Source organism: Dermacentor silvarum, chromosome 4, assembly GCF_013339745.2.
Source record: "Dermacentor silvarum isolate Dsil-2018 chromosome 4, BIME_Dsil_1.4, whole genome shotgun sequence".
In the NCBI taxonomy this organism is placed as follows: Eukaryota; Metazoa; Arthropoda; class Arachnida; order Ixodida; family Ixodidae; genus Dermacentor; species Dermacentor silvarum.
The window spans coordinates 36,219,834-36,241,113 of NC_051157.2; the positions used below are offsets into that span (position 1 = coordinate 36,219,834).

Below are 21,280 nucleotides of genomic sequence, written 5' to 3' on the forward strand. Positions count from 1 at the left end.
AAAAGAATGCTAAAGAGAAATGTTAAATCAAACCGCATTCATAAAATACACGTTTCAAATATTGAAAGTTTCTCATCAAATACTGAATAGAATACTGAATATTTTTCCACTTCTAAAGGCGAACATTAACACTTTCGTGAACACGCCTATTCCCATCAATAACATGTAATGGTTAAAAATTCTAATTTTGGCAGACTCCGAGCGCGTCTGGACAGCTAACGCCATCTAAATGGTTAAAGAGAGTGTATTTTATCAGTTTCGCATTGCATTTCTTTTTTCCACCGCGCTGGGATTTTCAAAGCGCCTTCATAGTCGGGGAGACGAGCGCTCGTAGTTTCGAAGATGGTGTTGAGGTCGCACGCTACTGCTCCACGAAAACGGCGAATTTCAACGGACTCCGATGCTACTGGACTTTAATTTCTGGATTATGGTAACAGTACAGACTTGGTAGACAGCTTTGATGCATCAACAGGCATCTGCCGGTGATTATCGCTTTCTTCTTGGACAGTTTCATCGCAGCCGCGCATTAATTTAAGTGTATCCGGTGTGTTCTAAAGGTCACAGTTTTTATCTGCTGGGTGTCAACGTCGCTCGGGCAGGACCGGATGGAAATTAACTGCCGGTAGCCGCGCCGAGAGTGGAGTTTTGTGCATAAAGATGGCCGGGAGCAAACCTTGGCATCGCGCTCCGGAGTGCCGCATGGCAGTTCACTAGGGCTAATGTTTTCCTCTAGTACAGTGGAATCTCGATGATATGATCACGGATAATACGAATTTCCGGATGATATGAATTTTTCTGAGGTCCCGGCCGAGCCCCATTACTTTGCAACGTGCTAGAGAACGGTTGTTACGAATCGATTTTCGACCCGCGTCGGTTGATACGAATAAACACCGCCCCACCGACGGCCGCGAAAGAGAACAGCGAGCAGTCACGCGCGTTTTCCCTTTCTCTTGTGGTGCGGAGGCGCGGACGCGGCACCGGACAGCGCGGAAGCCGCGACTGGGTGCGAAGAGTTTGAAGCGGCGGCGCTTTTGTTGCTTTTGTGATTTTCCTTTTGCCTCTTCGCTCGCTGAGGCGGCGGCCGCTCTTCCGCACGCGCGGCCGCCGCAGCAAGCGAAGGCTCGTGCGGTCTATCGCTTCAACGGAAACTGAGCGGCGTAAGCACGGCGCATACAAAGGTCAGAGCCGTGTGGAGATTGCTTTCAAGATACGGTGCGTGCAACAACACCAACAGCCGACACAGGCACAAAGTAGAACGCATTTGTTGGCAGAGTAAAAGCCCCCCCCCCACTCCCGCGCTACCTTCCCGCTTTGCTCCTTTCGCGTGGGAGATTACGTCGCCAGTTGCCCTTGCGCTTGGTTGCAAGTAGAGTGTACTAGACAATGGTCGAGTGGGCCGAACGGCGCTTTGGCGCTGAGGCGCCGCGTGTGGAAAAATAGTGTGAGGGCGCTGCGAGTGAACTGGATTGGGGCGGAGACGCGCTCCGCGGCATATTCAACGTACTTTCGTTGCGAGCGCCGAGGCCGATTGCGCATAGTACGCTCTTAAAATAGTGCTTTATTTCAACTGTAAATGTATGTTTACACCATTCTGCCAAACATATATATTTGAGGCACGGATTATACAACGCGACGTCTGCTAGCGATCGTGCGTTTGCTACGCGGACGCTGGCGGACGCCCAGTTTTTCTCGCACAACCTCTGTGCAGTACATTTTTTTTTATGTCTTAGTTGCTTCGGTGCGCCCATGACCCCTTACGGCATGTACCAAGTGTAGTTTTAGCCAGGTGAACTGCGGTTTTTACCACTGTCTTCCAAAAGTAACTGGTATCTGTGCAACATGAAGCTACGTAAGAAAATTTTATTATTGATATCGTGTCATTTTACACGCGATTCTTGTTGGTGGATATTGATCAGGGACAATAATCGAGGAAAACAATATTAGAGTGAAATAAACCAGGTTTATTAACTGCGTGGCGCGAAGAATGATCAATGTATTTCTAGGTAATTAAATCAAAGGGTACATAGACATATATATATATATATATATATATATATATATATATATATATATATATATACAGGCGCACACTCTTCACTACTTGAAGAGTGTGCGCCTGTAATAGGCGCACACTCTTCAAGTAGTGACGCTGAAGAAAACAGTCGTAAAACTGTGTACGACGAAACTGGTTGTTTATTGGGCGAACCTGTGCCCACAAAAGCAAGGTACACTCAAAGCACAACGATAGCGGCGAACACAGTCGGCGATCGTCGAAAATCTGATCAGCGGCGAAACGCGTCGGCTTTTATACCTGAGTCATCGAAGGTTCCAGATTAATCCCTGATTCCCGCGTGTCTTCCAGAAAGTTCTAGACAATTCGCGTCGCTCATACAATCAGATTACATGGGCGTCGGTGACCACAGACGACGGATAGAAGCATCGATAACGTCCGAGAAGCTTCCAATGCAGGCGCGTCCTGCGCCGAGCGATAACGTTTAACATTTGTCAGCCAATGTTGAAAGCGGCCACCAGTGAAAGATAAACATGTGTACGTGTCAATACCCTCCCCTTAAAAAAAGCATCGTCCCGATGCTACAAACAAACACGAAAGCGAAAACAAAACCATGCGTAATAAACAAAATAACAAAAAACAATAACAAAATAACAAAGTACCTAAGTTTGTCAGCGGGCGTAGAAAGGCTTAAGACGCACCACGTGGATGACTTCAGGTCGTGCCCGGCGCCGCTGTGATTGCGAAATGCCGTCTGGCACGACCTCATAGTCCAGTGCGCCAATACGTCGGGTGATCTTATATGGTCCGAAATAGCGACGTAACAGCTTCTCGCTAAGTCCTCGTCGGCGTATCGGAGTCCAGACCCAAACACGGTCACCGGGCTGGTACTCGACGTAGCGTCGTCGAAGGTTGTAGTGTCGGCTGTCGGTCCTCTGCTGGTTCTTGATGCGCAGTCGGGCGAGCTGTCGACCTTCTTCGGCACGCTGCAAATAAGTGGCAACGTCGAGATTTTCTTCGTCAGCGACGTCTGGTAGCATGGCGTCAAGCGTCGTTGCCGGGTTCCTTCCGTAGACCAGGTTGAACGGCGCCATGTGCGTCGTTTCTTGCACGGCCGTGTTATATGCGAAGGTCACGTACGGAAGGATGGCATCCCACGTCTTGTGTTCGACGTCGACGTACATTGCCAGCATGTCGGCGATGGTCTTATTTAGGCGCTCGGTGAGGCCATTCGTCTGCGGGTGGTAGGCGGTGGTGCGGCGATGGCTTGTCTGGCTGTACCGCAGGATGGCTTGAGTTAGTTCTGCCGTAAAGGCCGTGCCTCTGTCGGTGATGAGGACTTCTGGGGCACCGTGACGCAGGAGGATGTTCTCAACGAAGAATCGGGCTACCTCGGCGGCACTGCCTTTGGGCAAGGCTTTTGTTTCGGCGTAGCGGGTGAGGTAGTCCGTAGCGACGACGATCCATTTATTTCCAGACGTCGACGTCGGAAAAGGCCCCAGTAAGTCCATCCCGATCTGCTGGAACGGTCGGCGAGGTGGCTCGATTGGCTGTAGAAGTCCGGCTGGCCTTGTCGGCGGTGTTTTGCGTCGCTGACAGTCTCGGCATGTCCTTACGTAATGGGCGACGTCGGCAGAGAGGCGAGGCCAGTAGTATTTTTCTTGTATCCTCGCGAGAGTGCGTGAAAAACCGAGATGTCCAGCCGTTGGGTCGTCATGGAGAGCTTGCAGAACCTCTGGACGCAATGCTGAGGGTACCACGAGGAGGTAGTTGGCTCGGAGAGGCGAGAAGTTCTTCTTTAGGAGAATGTCGTTTTGCAAGAAAAACGACGCCAATCCTCGCCTGAACACCTTCGGCACAATGACGGTCTTGCCTTCCAGGTAGTCTACAAGGCTCCTTAGTTCCGGGTCGGCTCGCTGTTGTTCGGCGAATTCGTCGGCACTGATTGGTCCCAAGAAAGTGTCGTCATCCTGGTCGTCCTGTGGCGGCGGTTCGACGGGGGCGCGAGACAAGCAGTCGGCGTCAGAGTGCTTTCGCCCGGACTTGTAAACGACGGTGATGTCGAATTCTTGAAGTCTCAGACTCCATCGTGCGAGGCGACCTGAAGGATCCTTCAAGTTAGCTAGCCAACACAAGGCGTGGTGGTCGCTCACAACTTTAAAGGGCCTGCCATAGAGGTAGGGACGAAACTTTGATGTAGCCCAGATGATGGCGAGGCACTCCTTTTCTGTTGTGGAATAATTTGCTTCCGCCTTCGATAGCGACCGGCTAGCGTAACTTACAACCCTTTCTAGTCCATCAGTCCTCTGCACAAGCACGGCGCCGAGTCCTACGCTGCTTGCGTCGGTGTGGACTTCGGTATCGGCGTTTTCGTCGAAATGCGCAAGTATTGGCGGCGATTGCAGGCGTCGCTTCAGTTCTTCAAATGCTTCGAGTTGCGGCGTCTCCCACTTGAACTCGACGTCGGCCTTCGTGAGATACGTCAGTGGCTCTGCGATCCGTGAAAAATCCTTGACGAAGCGCCTGTAATAGGCGCACAGTCCAAGAAATCTACGCACTGCCTTCTTGTCAGCGGGCAGAGGAAAGTTGGAGATGGCCGCAGTTTTCTGAGGGTCGGGGCGCACTCCAGACTTGTTGATGACGTGGCCCAAAAACAAGAGCTCCTCATACGCGAAGCGGCACTTTTCTGGCTTTAACGTGAGTCCGGAGGTTTTGATTGCTTGAAGAACTGTTTCAAGGCGCCGCAGGTGTTCTTCGAAGCTTGAGGCAAACACAACGACGTCGTCCAAATAGACGAGGCAAGTCTGCCACTTCAAGCCTGCCAGTACTGTATCCATGACGCGTTGGAAAGTCGCAGGTGCCGAGCAAAGACCAAACGGCATGACCTTGAACTCAAACAGTCCGTCTGGTGTTATAAAGGCCGTCTTCTCCCGATCCCTCTCGTCGACTTCGATTTGCCAGTAGCCGGTTTTGAGGTCCATCGACGAAAAATACTTTGCATTGTACAGTCGATCCAAGGCGTCGTCAATCCGTGGGAGGGGGTATACGTCCTTCTTCGTGACCTTGTTGAGGCGACGATAATCGACGCAGAAACGTAGGGTTCCATCCTTCTTCTTCACTAACACCACGGGGGACGCCCACGGACTCTTGGACGGCTGGATGATGTCGTCGCGTAGCATTTCGTCGACTTGTCGCCTTATGGCCTCGCGTTCGCGTGCCGAAACTCGGTACGGGCTCTGACGCAATGGGCGGGAATTTTCGTCGGTTATGATGCGGTGCTTGGCGACAGGGGTTTGTCGAACTTTTGACGACGACGAGAAGCAATCCTTGTATTGCAGGAGCAGAGCTTTTAGTCGTTCTTTCTTATGCCTGGGAAGGTTCTGATTGACGTCGAAAGTTGGTTCAGGTATTATAGTCGTCGTTGCGGGTGCACTGGAATCCGTGAAGGCGAAAGCACTGCTGGCTTGTACTATTTCCTCGATGTAGGCGACCGTGGTGCCTTTGTTAATGTGCTTGTATTCGGGGCTAAAGTTCGTGAGCATCACCGTTGCTTTCCCTGCACGTAGCTCAGCTATGCCTCTAGCGACGCAAATTTCACGGTCGAGCAGTAAGTGATGATCGCCCTCAATGACGCCCTCCATGTCTGCAGGCACTTCGGTGCCGACGGAAATCATTACGCTGGAGCGAGGCGGAACGGTGACTTGCTCTTCAAGCACATTCAAGGCATGGTAACTTATGCTTGTATGCGGTGGTATCGCGTTGTGCGTTGAAAGCGTTATCGACTTGGACCTTAAGTCGATGACTGCACCGTGTTGATTTAGAAAGTCCATGCCTAGGATGACATCCCTGGAGCAGTGCTGCAGGATTACGAAGCTCGCCGGGTAAGTGCGGTTGTTTACCGTGACTCGCGCTGTGCAGATTCCAGTCGGCGTTATTAGGTGGCCTCCCGCTGTCCGGATATCGGGTCCTTGCCAGGCTGTTTTCACCTTCTTCAACTTGGCGGCGAACGGGCCACTGAAGACGGAATAGTCGGCTCCAGTGTCGACGAGAGCGGTGACGTTATGGCCATCGATGAGCACGTCTAGATCGGTAGACCGGCGTCTGGCGTTGCGGTTAATTCGTGGCGTCGGATCACGGCTGCGTCGGCTTGCTCTGCTGCTGCTACGTCGCGTCGGAAGGTCTTCTTTCGGCGGCGAAGTGTTGTCAAGGCTGTTGCTAGGCGGCGTGCTGATATCTCGTCGTGATGAATCGCGAATCGTCGTCGTCGGCGGCGTCGGAGGATCTTCGGCATTGCGTCGTACAGCAACCGCACCTCCATCGGTTGCTGCCTTTAGTTTCCCGGATAGGGGCTCACGGACCGGCCCCGGGCTGGGCCAGTGTATGGTCGGCGCTGCGGCGACAGGTAACGTCCTGGTGACGGCGAGCGTGAGGGTCGTCGTGGTTGCCACTGGGCTCCGGCGAGGTAGTCGGCGATGTCACGTGGCCGCTCGCCAAGCTGTGGACGCGGCGCGTTGACGGCGAACCCTCGTAGGCCCATCTCGCGGTATGGGCATCGGCGGTAGACATGACCAGCTTCCCCGCAGTGATAGCAGAGAGGGCGGTGGTCGGGGGCGCGCCAAATGTCCGTCTTTCTCGGGTAGCTGCGCTGGGTGACGGGCGGGCGTGCTGGCTGCGGCGGCGGCGGTGGGCGACGGAACTGCGGCGTTACTTGGCCCTGGTGCGAGCGTGAAGGAGGGCCTTGACGACGGGCAACGGCGGCGTAAGTCAGCGCTTCCGGCTGGGGTTGCGGCGATTGCGGCTGCACATCAGGAACTCCAAGTGAGCGCTGAACTTCTTCTTTGACGACGGCGGCGATAGATGCCACTTGAGGCTGCGACCTGGGTAAGAGCTTCTGCAGCTCCTCGCGAACGACTTCTCTGATGGTCTCGCGCAGGTCGTCGGCGCCTAGAGCTTGAGCATCGGCGTAGTTGGTCAGGGCACGGCGGTTGTATTGCCTGGCGCGCATTTCAAGCGTCTTCTCGATCGTTGTGGCCTCGGAAAGAAATTCGGTGACAGTCTTGGGCGGGTTGCGCATCAATCCGGTGAATAGTTGCTCTTTGACACCCCGCATCAAGAACCGAACTTTCTTTTCTTCAGACATGTCGGGGTCGGCGTGGCGGAAGAGGCGAGACATCTCCTCCGTGAAGATCGCGATGTTCTCGTTCGGCAATTGCACCCTGGTTTCTAAGAGAACCTCTGCCCTCTCCTTTCGTACGACACTCGCGAAGGTCCTCACGAAGTTTTCACGAAAAAGGTCCCACGTAACCAGGGTGGTCTCTCTGTTCTCAAACCAGGTCCGAGCAGCGTCATCCAACGAAAAATAGACATGGCGTAGCTTGTCGTCGTCGCTCCATTTGTTGAACGTCGCGATCCGCTCGTATGTCTCCAGCCAGGTTTCAGGGTCTTCAGCCGATGATCCACGGAAGGTCGGGGGCTCCCGAGGTTGTTGCAGCAGGATGGGGGACGCTGGGGCTGCCATTGGGGTCGTTGACTTGGCCTTGATCGCTGTGGTCTTCTCGGGAAGAAGTCCGTACTCCGGCAGAAGTCCTTGCTGCCTACGGCTAGCTCGCTGGTCCTTGGTGACGTTGGCGTTGTCCTCCGGTTTCGGGCTTGGATCGCGGCTTTGCGGGGGCGTTCGCTGCATGAACGCACTAGCACCTCCACCAGATGTCACGTAGTAGTGACGCTGAAGAAAACAGTCGTAAAACTGTGTACGACGAAACTGGTTGTTTATTGGGCGAACCTGTGCCCACAAAAGCAAGGTACACTCAAAGCACAACGATAGCGGCGAACACAGTCGGCGATCGTCGAAAATCTGATCAGCGGCGAAACGCGTCGGCTTTTATACCTGAGTCATCGAAGGTTCCAGATTAATCCCTGATTCCCGCGTGTCTTCCAGAAAGTTCTAGACAATTCGCGTCGCTCATACAATCAGATTACATGGGCGTCGGTGACCACAGACGACGGATAGAAGCATCGATAACGTCCGAGAAGCTTCCAATGCAGGCGCGTCCTGCGCCGAGCGATAACGTTTAACATTTGTCAGCCAATGTTGAAAGCGGCCACCAGTGAAAGATAAACATGTGTACGTGTCAATATGTCTATGTATATATGTCTATATATGTCTATGTATATATATATATATATATATATATATATATATATATATGTGTCAAATGCGCCACGCGGTGGTGGCGCATTTGACAAGAGTGCCGAGTTTATATGACAGGTGTTCGACAACGCCCACCAACAGAGAAATTTAAATGATTTAGTCATTGAAGAGCGGTAGATGCCCAGTTAGACATAGCTAGTGTCCCAAGTTAGAGAGGTTCATTGCCGCACCTACCCAGTGAACCAAACTGGCATCAAAGAGGTTCATTAAAGTGTGGCCCTGAGAGCGGCCAATAAAAAAAAAATTATGGGGTTTTACGTGCCAAAACCACGATCTGATTATGAGGTACGCCGTGGTGGAGGACTCCAGAAATTTGGACCACCTGGGGTTCTTTAACGATGTGCACCTAAATCTAAGTACACGGGTGTTTTCGCATTTCGCCCCCATAGAAATGCGGCCGCCGTGGCCGGGATTCGATCCCGCGACCTCGTGCTCAGCAGCCCAACACCATAGCCACTGAGCAACCACGGCGGGTAGCCGTGTGTGTGCGTGCGTACGTGTGTGTGTGCGTACGTGCGCGTGTGTGTGTGCATGTGTGTGCGCGTGCGCACGTGTGTGTGTGTGTGTGCGTGTGTGTGTTATTGATATACTGTACGACGCCGAATAGTCATTTCCGTTCAAATGTAACGCATGCCAGCACTATTGAAATCTGAAAGGTGAGTGACTGCATGCAAGTGAGGACTGTTATTCCGAATGATTTTGCTGCCGGAGAGTCGTGGCTGTTGCGCAGAGGCGCAGTTCCTGAGAGAATTAACGGACGGGAGGTCCAGTCTCACCATGTTTGCAGTCCATTAAAACTGAGTGCCCCATGTGGTACCACACTCATCTTCAACGAACGCAACAGATCTGCACATAGCTCTACGTGTATGTGAGACATGCCGTTCCTTTGTTTTATTATGGTCATTATGATAGTGCACGGGATAACTGAACGCAGCTGTTTATAATATACAAGCTGCAGAGTTGAGCGGTCATACATTTGGGAACGGCATTACATTTACGCATGAAATATAGGGTGAGCGTAACATGTTTTTCTGGGAAATAGGCTCAAGAATAATTTATGTTGTTTACACCCCCCGAAATAAGCCGAAGAACGCAGCCCACCTGCTTCTTTCTTTCTTTCTTTTTTTTTTAATATAAGCAAATTCTTGGGTTTTGAGCTCCCGAATTAGCAGCGCAACGCCGTATCCACGATATAGGCACTAATTAGGCTACCGCGCAGGCTTTCTTTCCTTTTTATTTGAAGTATCGACTGGAAAAAAAATTCCACGTACGGCTTACGGCCAAAGATTAGCATATAGAATGGCTAACTAAAACCGTTTTCGGCGCGCGAGGTCCGACTGCAATAAATTTATGATCCCGTACCAATTACTCGCATTCTGTTACGCGAGAAAGGTGGAAACTTGATTGGAATGTTGCACTGCAGTTTACATTTGTTTTTTTAATCTATACCAATGAGTCCCGTAAATCTAAGTACAAGGCGCGGGATGGGGCAGATATGCTTTACTTGTTTGAAGCGGCAAGCAGGAAGGTTACATATGTTACAATTGTTTCGTCTGCTTTTCGGAAAACCTACTGATAGAAAACTATATGCGCAACAATACACACGAGATACATGCTGCTTGAAGAACGAGAAACGTATTTTTTTCTCCAAAGGAAGAAAAAATACAATACTATACAATAATATAGTAGAATGAAAGCCGACACTGCGGCCGCAATGCACGCGCAATCACCGAGCGGCATTAGAAAATAATAAAAAATAAATAAAGAAGAGAAAGGAAACGAATTTATTCTTAAGGCATAAATACATGTCATATGCATTTATGAACCCCATTTGATCAGTCTGAATGCAAATACCAGCGCGCGAAGTAGTACGAATGGCCCTGCCGAGCAGTATCGCCAGCAGTTTCCAACGGCGCGACCTTGATGCGGCCCAATCCACTTCGACCGCAGCGCTGCCCCAATATTTTTCCACATCGGGCGCCTCACTGCAAAGCATGCGCCGCCCCAGCCGCTCGTCCCACTCGACCATATTCTAGTACACTCTAGTTGCAAGATACGCATTTGGTGACATAGCACGCCCCCTCCCCCTCCCTCCCTTACCCCCACGGCCTCTCGCGCCACGGAAGTCGCGTTTTCTCTCTGCTGTGCGTTCGCTCTCCGTGAAGGCGTGCATCCCCCGTGCGCTTTTACTGGCACATACGGTGCGCAGCGACGATTTTATCGCCCTCGTTGATCTCCTCTCCCATCGGTGGGCGCACCTCGTTGAGAAGCGTGCTCGCTACCGCCCTTGTCGGCGAGATTTTACCGCAGAAGCCGCACTATAACCGGTATTTCGTCTCACGCGGCTGCACTGTAAGCGGTATGCGTATACATGGAGTTCTATGGGAGGGTAAACGGGAGTCGGAAAAGGCCGCATTGTAGCCAGTTCTTCACTATAAACGGTTACGTTATAAGTGATCTATACTGTAAATGCTTTTTACGTGCATGTGCCTGAGTGAGTTCACCTCTGACTCTTTAATTTAGCTAGTTTTAATTGTGTTTCGATGATACGAATTTCAGCTAATACGAATATTTTTTGTGACCCCGTGAGATTCGTATCATCGAGGTTCCACTGTATATCTAAAGCAATTTTTTTACATACAGAGGTTATATTTGCAGGATTAGTGCACTTCGCCCGTGTGTTCAATATGTATATCTCGAATATTTTTTGTTTATTTTGTGCGAAGCAGCATTAACGTTTGGCTAACTTTTACGTTTTTGTTACATTTTTTTGTTTTGATAATTTTTTGTAGTATTAATAAATATGTTGTTTGAAATAAATACTGTTGGAAAGATAATTCCTTCCTCTACAGTTTGATATGATACACTTTAACATAAAGCATTTTCTGTGGCAGGAAAAAAAATATTTCCTAGACCAACCGAAAACTAGCTTTTCCTGCGGTCATGAAAGTGTTAAATAACACGAGCAAGAAATGTGGGAAAAAATAAAAATATTTTACACACAACACTATTTCGAAATCATTTTAAGGTATGAGGCTAAGTGCCAGGAAAAAAAGTTTAAAAAAGGATAAACAATACAAATTATTGGGCTACATCATAAAGCACACGTTTTTAGGCCCATGTGAGCCTTTAAAAGTGTGCATTATTTTTGTAATATTTTAATTATTTGAAAATTTTAATTAAATGTGGGTCTCACGCCAGCAGTCATAACTCTAATTTAACTCGATAAAAAAACAATTTTTGGCGGTGGTATAGGAGAGGCTTTGATCTGTGCAATGAACCAAAATTACTGAGATCAGATGAATTACCGAAGCATAGTGATGAAATAACCAAAAACATGTGTGCTTCCATTGGGAGTGCCTTGGTGTAAAAGGCATCCATATCAAAACTTGTGGCACGATTTTACTTGTTGAGGTCCATTGCACACCCAATAATGTGAGAAAAAACTGTGCCAAGGTTCACAAAAAAATCTTTATTAGGGAAAAAGTTATGAATGTTTGCGTTTGAAGAAATCGCAAAAAGATGGGTTCTGAGAAAATCACCAAAACGATTTCAAAGCATAGCGCTTACATAAGATGATCAGGAGAGCTAAAATCCCCTATATTTGTAGCCAGTTCCGTCTCGGATCTTGCTCTTGTCTGATTTTGCTCGTGTGGCACCTCGGCTTCCTTTTTTTTTTCTAGCTTGCTTTGCAGTATTACAGGCATTTGCAGTATGTCTCCATGTCCGTCGCCTTGTACTGATTGCCGGCAAACTTTCATTTTGTGCGTCTTTGAGCTCTAAACTCCCCCATTCCGTGGCTGCCAGTAAAAAAAAGTAAGCGAGAGAGAGTAAACACATTCATCAAACAATTCGCTGCTCCTTTAACGCGCGTGCAGCCTCCAGAACGTAAACAACATGTGCAAAACATTGCACGTCCACCTGGTGAGGCGTTTATTATTTCAATTGATAAATAAAATGTTGAAAATGTTATTATGGCATTGTTACACTTTTTACGCGATACGATTCTTAAATAACCAGCAAACTGCAAACCAGGCCATTTTTTTTCTGTTTCACAGAAAACTGGCACTTTCAGTTGCGCTTTCGTAGACGCTGGGTGGGTTTACCTTTTTTTATGCATCTTTTGAAAGAAACTGCGTAGGAAGATACTTTTTTCAGCAAAATGATGGAGAATAAATTCCTCATCTAAGAAAGCGGAAAATGAAAAGTTTACATTTTGAAAAAAAAAAAAATTGCAATTTTGACTTGGCCTCACACCTTAAGTGGGACCCTTACAAATGAACAAAATGTGAAAGACCGCCACAGTTCTGTGTTTGTTTTTAATAGGCACTCCTACTGAACAATGGACCACACACATGGACCTTTTCCAGGCCAAGCACTCTCCAATAACCATAGGATCCTGTACGTTCAGCCATAATTCGATACCGAATTTTCAAATCAACCAATTTTATTCAAAACGAGATTTCTCAATTCGTAATTAAAATTTCAAATATAGTAACGCCTCAAAATTTATCTACTCCAAGTATCCATAGACCATAATTTAATCCCAGCGGCTGAATATGTATCTTTCCTTGGCATAAAATTAGACCCGCACTTGAAGTTCAATAAACATATTGCTTACGTGAAACAAAAAACTGCTTTTGGTATAAGAGCTCTCATTAAATCTTGTCCCATTTTTTTCTGTTCACGCCTTATTGTCTTTATACTTTGCCTTCATACATAGTCACATGACATATGGCATTACTTCGTGGGGAAATACATATAATTGTCACCTTTCGTCCATCCAGCACATTCAGAACCAGGCCATTCGCATTATTACCAAGAGTTCTTACTCTAATGCTTCTCCGCTCCTTCAGGCTAACTTCATTCTTCCTGTATCTGGTTTGTTCAAATTTAATTTACTTATTATTCTATTCACTTAACAAACAGCTTGCATTTCAATTATTAGACTCTAGGTTGCTCACAAATACCAATAGCACTAGGTTTGCCCCCCCCCCATAATCACAACTTTCTATTACCTAAATGTAACACGAACTATGGCAAAATGACACCTTACTACTTTTCGGCGATTACATTTTGGAATAACTTACCCTATGCACTTAAATCATCATCAACCTTGCATGCATTCAAGTATGAACTTAAAAGTTTCATTTTGTATAACTGGTTGTCCTGTTTATTTACTTTGCATATAAGCGTGTACTTCATTTGTTAAATAGGTTTGTATAATTTAGATTGATAATGTGCATAATTTTTTTTGTTACATGTTTGATTCCTTTCCACTACTATGTCCACTATTTATTTACTTGTAGATTGCATAATTTTTATACTGCTCTATCAATTAATCATTTCGTACCAATCTTCTTGTTAACCGAGGGTCCCGCTGCAGTCGTATGACATTGGGACCCTCGCCTGTATATTACTAAAATTACTAACAACCAACTACAGTATAGACCACTTATAACGTAACCGCTTATAGTGCAGGACCGGATATAGTGCGGTCCTTTTCAGACTCCCGTTCATTTCCCCATAGTACCCCATGTATACAGTATCACTTATAGTGCAGTTGCGGGAAAGGAAATACCGGTTACAGTGCGGCTGCCTGGGAGTACGGAAGTCAGCAGAGACGGCGAACGCTCCCCTCAAACGGGCGCCCCAAGGAGTGCTCGAGGAAGAGAGACGAAGTGGAGGAGAAGGGCACGTGGTGCGAATGAACAGCCAGTGAGGCTGAAACCAGAATCTTGAGTGCGAGTCATGAAATATCACGGCGCGCATAGCGAGCGAGGGCCGCGAAACTGCCAATGCCATCCAACGCTCGCTTCACGATAACGGCAGTAAACAAAACTTCAGGGAGCGGGCGGCGCCGGCACAGCACGGCGAAGGGCGCACGCGGAGACCGTGGAACAGCGCCGCTGCTTCCCTCTGCGCCGTAGCCGCAGCGTGCAAGGTCAACACGTGACTAGAAAGTAGAGGAAGCATAAAGGAGAAAGAAGGGTTCACTACCATTCTCTACGCGTGGCTGCGGTAGCGTGGCTGAGACGTCGGCATGTACACACATGTTCCAGCGCAATGTAGAATCGGCGACCTTGCCATTTGAGAGAGGGTAAAATTTCCTCCGCGAGATTTTTTTTTTTTTTTTTGTTCGCGTGCGACATTGAGGGGTCTCTTCTAAGCTTTTACTCTATGGCGGTGCCGGCGCAATGCCGGTCGGAGGCGCCGCCGCGTGATTTGGTTCGAATTAACGAGATTCGACTGTAAATTGAATGCAAACGTTCTAGTTGCATTCCTCGACTGTCGCATACGCGTGGCGGCTCGGTGCACATGTTTTGCATATGTGCGGGCCTTGAAATTTGTTGCTTTGGTTATAGTGCGGATATTCGTGACTCCGGCGACTTGCGTTATAAGCTGTCTACACTGTATGTATCCTGAATGAATAATAAACTGAAATTGAAAAAAAAAAAAAGTTTTTTTTTTTTCATTTTTGAGCTAGCTCACCTCGTCCTTGCGAACAGGTACAACAGTGGCTGCCGCCACAGGTATGGCAGCGGCAGTGTTTGCGGCTGTCCCCGTGGGCTTGCTGCCACCCAGCGCAGCTGAAGTGGGCAGGGAAGAGGCTTCCGCAGCAACCCGTGGCAGTGGAGCGGGGGCCAGCCCCGCGGCTCCAAGCCCCCCTGCGCCCTCCTTATGCGCCGGCACAGCCAGCAGCACAGGGGGAGGCACAGATGGCGCCATGCTGGACTGCTGCACCAGTGCGACTGAGGAGACCTGGGGCGGCGGCAGTGGTGGCGGCTGTTGAGGAGAGCTGGGCACAGCACCAGGCAAGGGCGCGGGTACACTTCCACCTGGCACATAAGGCTTCCCTTGGAGGTACGACTTGTTTGACAGGGTCTCAAACAGCATGTCCACAAAGGGCTTCGTTTCTGCGCATAAGGAATCAGGGATAACACAAGGTTGAAAGGACTGTCACTGGTTAGAGCACTGCAAGAAAACAAGCATGGTACAAAATCGTGCAGTGATAGTCCTGTCTGCAGACTATTACATCCGTGTATACCGTGAAAGCTGTTGAAAATTCGAACAAAAACCTGCACGCCCTTGTTTGCAGAATAGCAAGTCATCTCGCAAGCAGAGACACCAAAGGTCTCGCATACTACATCATGGGTCCTGCCTGAAGCAGGAATTGCCAGCAGGAATGCTGTAATGTTGCATAGAAACAATTACGAGGGACACACACAAAACTGCGATCGGATATGCACCGCACAGAAAGGGAGACAGAGAGAGAAAAATGATGGGGCATGTGACAGGCCCTCAACTTCCCACCATGCATGCATCCTTGCAAACACTAGTAGTCAAGGCGCGGCACTTCCCGCCTATGCTGAGGCCAGGGTAGCTCGCCTCCTTGTACCATCGCCTCACAACATTTTGTATGTCTTTATATCCACTATACCTACTGAACTCTTTCTAAAAAATTTTTTCCTGTAGTATACGCCCTGGAGGGAGGTTTACAACTTCCAGCATATAACCAATTTTCTCTAAAGGGCCTGGTGGCGGACCCCATTTTAGGGACAGTAAACCAAGATAAAGGAAGCTAGGTTTCCACTGCAGTGTAATGTTGCATAGAAACAATCAAGAGGGACACACACAAGGGAATTGAATACTAAACATAGAGTGCATACTTAGTGTTCAGAAAGTGACCCTCTAGATCTCCAATAATTATTCAAACAAACAATTATGTCAGTGGAAAATCAACCAGCCAACTTACAAGCACTATGAAGCTAGATTTATGCAGTTTACATTTGCAATAGCAAATAAGTGTTTCACCGAAGCAAAAGCAGCATTCCATTCTGTGTACCTTTTCTCTTGTCTTCGTGCTCATTTTATATGATTTTTCTCTACCTCTTTCTTGTCGTGCAGTAACTTTTCTATCAAGTATCAACCGAAAATATTTTTCATTTGCTTTCTACACCCATGCTATACAAGATTCTGCTGAGTAGTACTACCACACTGTCATTCATAATGCACTCAATGGCTCATTCACACCGGCGACTGACAGTGGTCGCGCGACCAAGTTGGTCGCAAAGCGACCAGTCGCAAATGGTCGCTTTTCTCGAAAAGCGACCATTTTGGGCCAGTCGCTCACTGCGCTATTTTTCAGTTGCGCGACCGTGGTCGCAAAAGCTGCTCAACCAATCAGTGCCGCCCCGAAAGTGATGAGTTTCGTCGTCCACGCCAAATGCAATGTCCGCGTCACGATATGCAGGCTACAGGCCGGTAATTGGTGTCTTGTCTTGTGATTTTGGGACACAGCAGTTGCAGCAACGTGTCGAATGTACGCGGTCGCATTCGTGGGAAGGTAAACAGCAGGAAAAGAAAGCACAACACAAACCATTTTCCAGCTGCCGTTTGTTGGATGAACACGCCACCCAAAGGTGAACAGTGGGTGAACAGCTTTGCTTTAATATTATGCAACGAATAACACGCAATGCGAACGAGAAATTACAACTTGCTCTCGATAATACTCGTCATGCGCACAAAGTTCGGGCAGGAGGCGGCTTGCGTGGCCGGTCACTTCACGCGAGCGGAGGCACGGGCGCACCCACGAGCGTCGCATTTTCTTCGGAGGTTTCCGCGCTGCCACAGCTGACACCCCGGCGGAGCACATCAGCACAGGGACGACGTCTTCCTGTTCGCTCGAATCAAAATCCAGCCATCGCTCGATTTAAAATCCATGGCTGTTGCCAGAACGCGAAACCAATTTACACAGTGCCAGCGAAGTGCGTGCTAACTGCGTAGATCCCTAGAATTCTTGCTGAAGAACGAGAATGTCCGGGATTGCGACTTGCAGGTCGCGCTCAGCCGGGTTTGCCGGTGTGAACATCAGTCGCCTTCGGTCGCTTTTTGTTCGCGAGTCGCAAATGGTCGCGCGACCTCCTCAAGTTGCCGGTGTGAATGAGCCTTTAGAGGAAGCTTTAGCTTGGGTGCTCCTATCTAAATACATGTAAAAGGAGAACTCGTTTTTCTCGGAAACCACAGCACCAAGTTTGACGAGGTTTGTTGCATTTAAATGAAAGACGTAAAATCTAATGACTGTTGGTTTCGAATTTTCGATTCAGGCCGTGAATTATTTATTAAAAATTGGCAAATATCGCAAGTTTTGAGAAAACAAAACTATCAAGTTTACAACTCTAACTTGGCCGTCCAGCGGGCCAGGGCCATTGCCGAGGATCTCGGAAGATTTTTCTCCGGCAATGGAGCCCTGGCAGCCTAGCCCCGGGCACCAACAGCCATAACTGTTGGACAATAAAGTTTATTCCTATACTATCCTATGGAAATACAGCTTTTGCAGAACCCTTGTATACAACGTAATGAAATCATGCAAGATATAAATTGACATAATGAATTTGTCTGCTTTGAATTACCTAATGGATAGTTTTTATCGAACTGTGATATCTGTTCTTGATGCAGAGCTATTAATTTGTAAACTTCGTGCTTCTATTTTTTTTTCGAGCTTTCGCAAATTCTTTTAACAGAATCCAAGCCCTAAATCGAAGTTCCGCTTCAGTCGTTAGAATTTAACTTTCTCTCTCAAATGCAACAAATTTCATTAAAATCGGTTCAGGGGTTATCTCAGAAAAGCGTTTCTACGTTTTACATGTATTTGAATAGGCTGCGTCGGAGTTGGGCCCAAGCTAAAGCTCCCCCTTAACTCTTTATGGACGAGTGTTGCCTACAGGCAACACACCAGAAATTTTATTTTTCTTGCGGAGTTTCAGTATTGAGTATGAAGTTTCTGGCTAAATGTATTCGATCAACACTCAGCAACAGGTGTCATTTGTTGGATTAGAGCAAGAACAGAGGAGGAGGAAGAAGTTTCGCACGTGACTTGCTTTTTGTTAAAGCACGGTCAGAGGAGAAGATAGATGCAACATCCTCGGCTGCAGTGGTATCACACAGGCAATGTACAAAAAACGTAAAGTACACCTCTGTCTCACAAAGGTTGACAACAGCCTTAACAAGTTTCACACAAAGTCATAGGTGACTTGGGATGAAGCTCGCTTTCCGTGTTCTGCCTGGTGTTTTCCATCTATTGCTAAAAAAGCTACTGCAAAATATATATATTTTTTTCTTTTTGTTGACTACCTTTATTCTCTGAGTATGTTACACATTTCAATGAAAAATAAATGTTTCCTTCGCGTATTTGTATATATCGCCATCCCTAAAGGGTTAATGGCTAAATGATTTTTAATGCTAAATTCATTTAAAGAAACTAATGGTCTCGCCATGTCCGATCTAAAAAATCAATCAATGAGCACAACTGTGTATCAGTCTGACATATCAACGTCAGCCAGTCCGGACTGTTGTGAAGTGCTATATCTCTGTTCTCATATTGAACCACAACAAAGCCCTTAGCCACCTTGGCTGCACTAGTGTTCACTCCATTAATGAGCCTACTGCTTGCTTGTTTATGCATCCACAAACACCAGTAGTGCCGGTACACTGCACTATCATCCATACTGTGCCTGTGCCACACAAGCAGTTCAAACAATCAAGACAGAAATCCACAATCTCCATCAGCTGATTTATGCAAGCTCTGTCGATGGAACAAACAGATCTCCCAGATATTTATGGCTGCTGATTTCAATTGTCATTGAAGGTACTAACATGAAATGGGTTCATGCATATTCATCAGAAGACAGCTGTCACAGAGCATGCATGTGCCTGCATGAGTGTAGCACTACGTTACGTACAACAGCTATGGGCTTTTTACCAACATGCTCTACAGATTAAATAAAATGCATTATGCAGACACAACACCAGTGTGTGGACTATAAGCCTCCGTACTGTGCACAAGCATTTGTTTTCAGATCTACTCATGATGCTGCATCAATGAACCTGAAGGGATGAGACTGTTTCAAAGGTGAAGTTTCGCTACCTGAACATTGCCAAAACTATGGAAGATAAACTTATAAGCATACATATTTTTCAGCTACTGACTATATTATGCCTATGATGACCCTACGACCATCGTCGCAGAAACGGGAAGTATCATGTATCTCATCCCATGTTGATTTTTTGCTTTGCATTCCAGTTCTGCGACACCTCAGCGCCCGAAACTACACCAAGCGCAGAAATCTCGTGACAGAAACAAGGACGCACTTCAATGACCACTTGGTCCTAAACACACTGTTCCACTGTTGCTCACACATACCACCCACAAAAATCTGTATCACATGACACTATTCGGGAAGACATGAGAGAACAGACAGAGGCAATAACTGGCAGCAGCAACCAAAGGTCAATCTTGCCTTTTTGAAGAAAGACGTCAAGCTGATCCAAGCAGATGTCTTTGAGCTCCTTCTCGCTTTTGTCCTTTTTCACAAGCGCCATGACATACTTTGCAAGAGCAGCGGGATCAGCATCACACCTACAAATTGAAAATGCGTTGAGCACCGGCAGGAAATGCAGCTTCCCCTAACAGTGGCCCAGCTGATTGCACAGGTGGAAGAACCGCTAGCATAAAGCTTCGTCTTGCAAATTTCATCGTAGGTTTACAACAGTAACAGTGTACCTTATATCACTTCTGGCATGTTTCGGGACTTCTACGATTTATCTGAGTGCATGAACGATGGTAAACTACTTGGCACTGTCTTGAATACTTTCCAATTAAGGTATCAACGCGCAAGCAATAAAAACTCAACTGCTGCCGTAATTCCGTAATTTGGCGAGTCCGAAAGATCAAGCACCATCACGTCGTTTGGTTTAGAGGGCTGTAGCAACGACTCAAGCAACAGGTATCGGCAAATAGATACCACTACTGATCGGAAATGTAGCTGGCTCACAATTTCAAGCGTAGGATGCAGATATGTGGTTGATGGTACTACGCAAATATGTGTCCGGGTTTGAAAACGTTGGCTCCGGCAGAGAAAATGACATCATTTTAGCAGGCAAATTCTGCGTACGCGTAATGCAGACCACCTTGAAAAGATATACAGCGAGATCGGCTACTTCTTGAGGCGTGAATAAGGCGAGCCGTGTGCCACATCGCACCGGACGTTAGTTTCCAGACCACACTCAAAGGTTCAGAAACTGCGATCAGGTATGGACAGCTGTGTTTACAAAGCCACTACACAGGACCACAGCGAGAATAGAGGTCACCGTGAGCACTAGCAGCTTTTCTGGGCTACAAACTTCAAGAACAGGTCGTAAGATAAACATACACGTATGCGACAATACGTTTTCCTTGTCCAGCGAACAAATAAACGAGAATTTAGCTCGTTTCTGGGTACGTGGACAGTAACTGTCGAAAGAGGCGCCTTGCTCACGCAAGGACAGCAAAACTCTCGTTACTTACATGTGTTCTAGGCAGCCCGTAAGCCAGCTTTTCAGCGCATCTGCGTTCTCGATTATCATCGTTGCCGATGATTTGCGTACGCCTGCTTTTAATGTTGGCTATAAGCGCAGTACGAAGCACCTAAGCCTAATATACAAGTAGTGTCTATGATTTTTTTGAAAGGCTCGATTGTCACAACTGCCTTTCAAGACACTGGGCACGTTGCAACAGTTCCTCAACTGTTTCATATATTTTCAGTGCCGTCCATAGTTCACATTTTCAATCCTCGTGCGTAGTCATATTGTGAATAGGAATAGCTTGAACACACGGATTCGCACACCCGATATGAAGATGGCGATGTGGGGTGTTTCAAATACCTGAAACGAAAGAAAGTATAAATATGTTTTATTTACTCAAATAAAATTTTGTATAACCACTTTGTAACAGTTTAATATAACTATATTACTACTAGTATATTTTATTTTTGTATTTTTTAAATAACAACGTAGGTTACCTGCTCCTTCACGTTTCCTTGCTGCCCTCTTTTCGACGGCCATTCCTGGCTCGCAGGTACGATACCAATGTGTACATGTCTTAAAATCTGAAATAATCATGTTTTCCAGCGCACTATTAACTAGAGCAATTAGTTGCTGAGAGGATATACTTTATATACTAAACGGGTGTAGTGAATATTTCTTTTATTTTATTTTGTTTAATGTGCAAAAGATAATGT

The 21,280-nt window shown here is 47.4% G+C and overlaps 1 protein-coding gene across 2 annotated transcripts in view; it reads right to left on the minus strand.

Moving 5' to 3' along the window:
• The window catches only part of LOC119449781 (RNA-binding protein 26-like), an 86,198-nt gene extending 65,294 nt beyond the window's left edge, over positions 1-20,904 (minus strand). For both annotated transcript variants that reach the window (XM_037713044.2, XM_037713043.2), the window contains exons 1-3: positions 20,569-20,904; positions 19,523-19,641; positions 14,715-15,139 (exon numbers count right to left, since the gene is read on the minus strand). In XM_037713044.2, coding sequence (XP_037568972.1) covers positions 14,715-15,139; positions 19,523-19,641; positions 20,569-20,627 — 603 coding nt within the window. In that variant the 5' untranslated portion in view covers positions 20,628-20,904. The remainder of the gene's footprint in view (positions 1-14,714; positions 15,140-19,522; positions 19,642-20,568) is intronic.
• Between the last annotated feature and the right edge of the window lie 376 nt (positions 20,905-21,280).